Here is a 4,054-nt window from a genome sequence, read left to right on the forward strand (position 1 = left end):
CACTAATACGATCCCATCCTAATCAACCTTTAATTCGGTTGCATTTCTGCAACACTAGTGAATAAAATAAATTTTGGCATGCCTAGTCTATAATATGCAAATTAAAGGAGATTATTTTGTTTCCTTTTTACCCCCACCTTTTTAGTATATTCCTATTTTACTCTTTTTGAATTAGACACAATCACTTCAAAATGGTATCTGATTATTTGAATGTATGTGTTGTTGGTTAGGATCTAGATAGTGTCTGAATGAAAGTGATCGTGTATCTAATTGGTGTATCTTTTTAGATGTACTACGACTACCATCTCTGTTAGATGAACGAAGAGAATAATTAAATTTGATAGACCTATTTTCAACCCCATTTCCTCATTCTTTTTACATCAATTTTATTTCTTTTCTTGTCTGGATAAATTCTTAAACCCTCATCCAAATGTGACAAAATAAAATTGACTAGAAATTCTAAAAATGTACAAAATTGATTAAACAATCACTCACTTTGGAGATTTTCATTCATGAGGCTGCAACGAAGAAAATATGTTATTCAAAAAAACAATAATAATAATATAATGCAATATATATGTACATCAATAGCTTATCTATGTGTCCAATCACATGACAAACTTTTCTTTTAAAAAATAAATTTTGTTTTTTGTTTTTTTTTTCTTTGTGATAGAATAAAATGCAGGGAGAGAATATATATATATATATTTTCCTTTTTTGTTGAAGTATCAAATGATTCAAACCTTCACTTCAATGAATAGGCTTTGTTAAGATTGTCCGGAGCAAAAGATTTAGACTTGGTTGATATTTAAATCAATTAGATTTTGTCAATTGTGTCATCGTTAATAATAGTTTTGTAGTTTTTAATTGAACGAATATTGGCACTAATCCTGATTAGAATATCGGGCAGAAACTACGAATATAAGAGTCAGATATTTTAATCCACAACATTAAATAATTAGCAAATTGGGTAGTAACTATCATAATTATACTTCGGTTTCTCTACAACTAAACAGATATGAACAATTACAATCAAGTGCACGGCGTTCCAGATGAATGAAGAAGAAATTTTGTATCTGTGGCTTCTGTGAAATACCTATTTTTCCTGTTCAAATGCACCTAGTCCTTTCAGGAAGTGCTTGAGCCAGCTGCAGATAACCTCAATAACACTCCAGAAACAGAGATCACTTCTCCACATACGAGCAACAAACACTTTGTAATTAGTATCAACCGTATGGTTTTAGAACAAGAAGAAGAAGCAAGCCCCTGTGAGTCCACTGGTTTCCTATTTCATTAGCAACAACAAATAAGCAGATATCTTGTTTATTTCAAAAAAGCTGGAAAACTATTACTTGAGTAGTTGTAATCTAACAAGTCAAACTTTCATACCTGAATTTTAGGGAGTTCAGCAAGACATTTCGTCCAACTCTTGCCTGTAAAGTGCTAGACTCTGCACAAAATATACCAAGAGACAGATGTTTATCAATCAAGTGATGGGATGGAGCAAAACAGACAGAAAAATGTAGCAGTTCTCTGCCTTTTTCCTTTTAATTTACTTGAGTTGACACATAAGACGTTTGTCTATGCTTCCTAAAGCACCAATATGAATGTCAGCATTTGATTAAGGATCCCCAGTTATTCCATGGACATTTTCCATATCAATATATACCACAACAGCAACTAATTTGTTCTTTTTTCCACTTTGGTCAATTTTAATCAATGATTAGCATAGCAATATTTGAAATGAATACTGAAGTTTTGCAAGCAAATATCAAGACGTCAATTATTAAACGACATGAGGTCAATGGAGAGGTAGAAGATTCTTGCCTTTGTTAATGCATATACACCAGCTTCTGAAGGACCTACAGGACTTCCTCGCTTCATAAACGATCCCTCCTTGTATATGTAAAGTAATGGTACCCCAGTTGATAGTTCCAAGTTAATTACCTGTCTCCCAGCATATTAATCATTCACCATCGAAAAACTATACTAGAAGGTAATAACTAACCACATGAACACAAGAATAACGTATAGGAAATGGTTTCTATACCTCGCAGGTAGTCAATTTTTCTAGATACATGATAATACACCTTAGCGAATTAGCATGGGCTGCAACCATAACATGCTTCCCAGATTGCAGCCGTGGTTCAATCTACAATTCCTTCTTGCTTTGTGAGAATCATTAAAATAATCAGAGCAATAATTTGAAAGTGCTTACATGTTCCTTAAAATATCCGACTGCTCTCTGTGAGCACATCTCCAAGCTCTCACCCTCAGGCGGAGGAATATCATAGCTCCGACGCCATTCATGCACTTGCTCTTCACCGTATCTTTCGGAAATCTCCTGTTTATTTAATCCCTGTAGCTCACCGTACCTGTATTATACATATGCGTATCAAAATAATTAATCTAATATTCGGACTTCAGATAGAAGGAAAGTATAAATCCCAATGAAAAGAGAGAGTACATTCTTTCATTCAATTGCCACGCTCTAATAACAGGAAATGATTGCATTTTAGCCTCATCACTGTAAATTTGACTCCATGCCTCTGCCTGTTTACTACAATCATGCATAATGATAGGCACCTGAAAGCATAAGTTTGTCTAAATTTGAAACGTCTTTTCTGAATAATAAAACATAATAATAATCAAAACTTTAAATGTAGCTATAGAGGTTAAGTCCCTTGTTATTGTTCTCCTCAGAATCAGTACTAGAAAGTATTCTTCCCCTAAATGAACTATGAATTCTAAAATGGAAAGTATTTTCATACAATGATAAAAATGTCTTTGTGGAAGAAAAGAAAATTTCATAAGCTTTCTTTCCTCCTATAATTATATCTTACGACCGTCTTGGGCAACAAGTATGAAGTTCTGAATTCATGAAAATCAGGTCTAGGCTAATAAAAAATTATCCACTTTTCAAGATGTAAAGAACACGACATAATATAGATACCTTTTTGCAGCGATGTTGAGTCAAAGCAAGCACAGCTGTCATTTGCGAGCGAATTAAAGCAGAAGTATACACAAAGTCTAGTGGTATGTTGCAAATCCTCTTACCAGCTTCAATTGCTTCGTCTACACCTCTCCTTGTTAAAGGTACATCAACAGAGCCAGTGAATAAATTCTTCTCATTCCACATTGACTCACCATGTCGAATTAATATCAGAGCTGTTTCAACTTTAAAATGGGACATTTAATGGACAGCACAAAGAAATTCAATCTCCTAGCTAGGCAACTAACAAAATATTAGATGCCATTGTTCCTGATAGGTGACCAGACTTACTTGAAGAAGGGTTCTTAGAATCATCGATATTCAAACGAGAAATAGGTGCAAAATGGTCCTTAATTGAAGCTTGTGGGGTGGTGGCACAAACAACAGAAAGCTTGTAATTTCTTACACGACAAAACCCTCTTCTAAAGAAAGGAATGTCATTATCATTACCCCTCCGGACAAAGGGTGGAGAAAATGCATAGATGTTATGAGGATTTGAATCATTGGCGTGATTACAAAGCTGCAGTGATCCATTGAAGTCGTGAAATCCAGGAGAAATCATGCTGATAACACAGCACATATCAATGACAGAATATTATTAGAAATGACATGAGAGAAATTTGATAGTACAGGAACAGGCAGCACAATACAATTGGAAATCGGTACGTAAGAGATGAAAAACGAAAAATATGCGAAATTGATAGAAGGACACCAAGAATAGGCATAAGAGCGTAGTAAACATCCAAAATCAAAGAGAGGGAAGAGTAGGGTTACGTTGAGCTGGCAGTCCGATTTAGTGGGAGTAGAGAAGCAAGGAGATGGAAAATAGATTTGATCCAAAATGAGAGGGCACCAAGTTTTGCAGATTCTGAACAGCGTAGAAGGACATTTTTTTACATAGTCGGGCAACCGAGAACACCGGAACGGAGGATGCGCTATCTTTATTCTTTTTCCTTCTTTTGGTGTATTGTCTTCTTCTTCTTCCTCTTCTTATTTTAAATAAGATCAAAATTAATCAAACCATTATCTCTAAAATTATTTTTAGGGCTTTCTTTCTATGTT

General features: G+C 34.5%; 1 protein-coding gene across 4 annotated transcripts; it reads right to left on the reverse strand.

Annotated features, from left to right (window-relative positions):
• Nucleotides 1-931: 931 nt before the first annotated feature.
• Nucleotides 932-4,054, reverse strand: LOC101211596 (2,3-bisphosphoglycerate-dependent phosphoglycerate mutase). Of its 4 annotated transcripts, XM_011659677.2 has the most exons (9): nucleotides 3,767-4,054; nucleotides 3,284-3,555; nucleotides 2,954-3,177; nucleotides 2,468-2,604; nucleotides 2,219-2,375; nucleotides 2,051-2,152; nucleotides 1,828-1,947; nucleotides 1,390-1,450; nucleotides 932-1,285 (listed from the first exon to the last, which is right to left on the reverse strand). In XM_011659677.2, the coding sequence occupies exons 2-8, from the start codon at nucleotides 3,552-3,554 to the stop codon at nucleotides 1,406-1,408; spliced, it is 1,056 nt and encodes a 351-aa protein (XP_011657979.1). In that variant the 5' UTR covers nucleotide 3,555; nucleotides 3,767-4,054; the 3' UTR covers nucleotides 932-1,285; nucleotides 1,390-1,405. The 4 variants fall into 4 exon arrangements, with proteins under 4 accessions (XP_011657979.1, XP_031743845.1, XP_031743846.1 ...); XM_031887985.1 differs by having other exon boundaries at nucleotides 3,284-3,969; XM_031887986.1 differs by having other exon boundaries at nucleotides 2,468-2,586; nucleotides 3,284-3,968.

The sequence above is a fragment of the Cucumis sativus genome, chromosome 6, assembly GCF_000004075.3.
Source record: "Cucumis sativus cultivar 9930 chromosome 6, Cucumber_9930_V3, whole genome shotgun sequence".
Classification (NCBI taxonomy): domain Eukaryota; kingdom Viridiplantae; phylum Streptophyta; class Magnoliopsida; order Cucurbitales; family Cucurbitaceae; genus Cucumis; species Cucumis sativus.

What these genes read in the sequence shown, in the direction of transcription:
- LOC101211596 (XM_031887985.1), bottom strand. Translation starts at nt 3,572, where the DNA reads ATGTGCTGTGTTATCAGCATGATTTCTCCTGGATTTCACGACTTCAAT. An exon ending in TGGCAATTGAATGAAAGAAT is followed by an intron (nt 2,376 to 2,467) that starts GTACTCTCTCTT and finishes TGTATAATACAG; the next exon opens with GTACGGTGAGCTACAGGGAT. An exon ending in AAAAATTGACTACCTGCGAG is followed by an intron (nt 1,948 to 2,050) that starts GTATAGAAACCA and finishes GCTGGGAGACAG; the next exon opens with GTAATTAACTTGGAACTATC.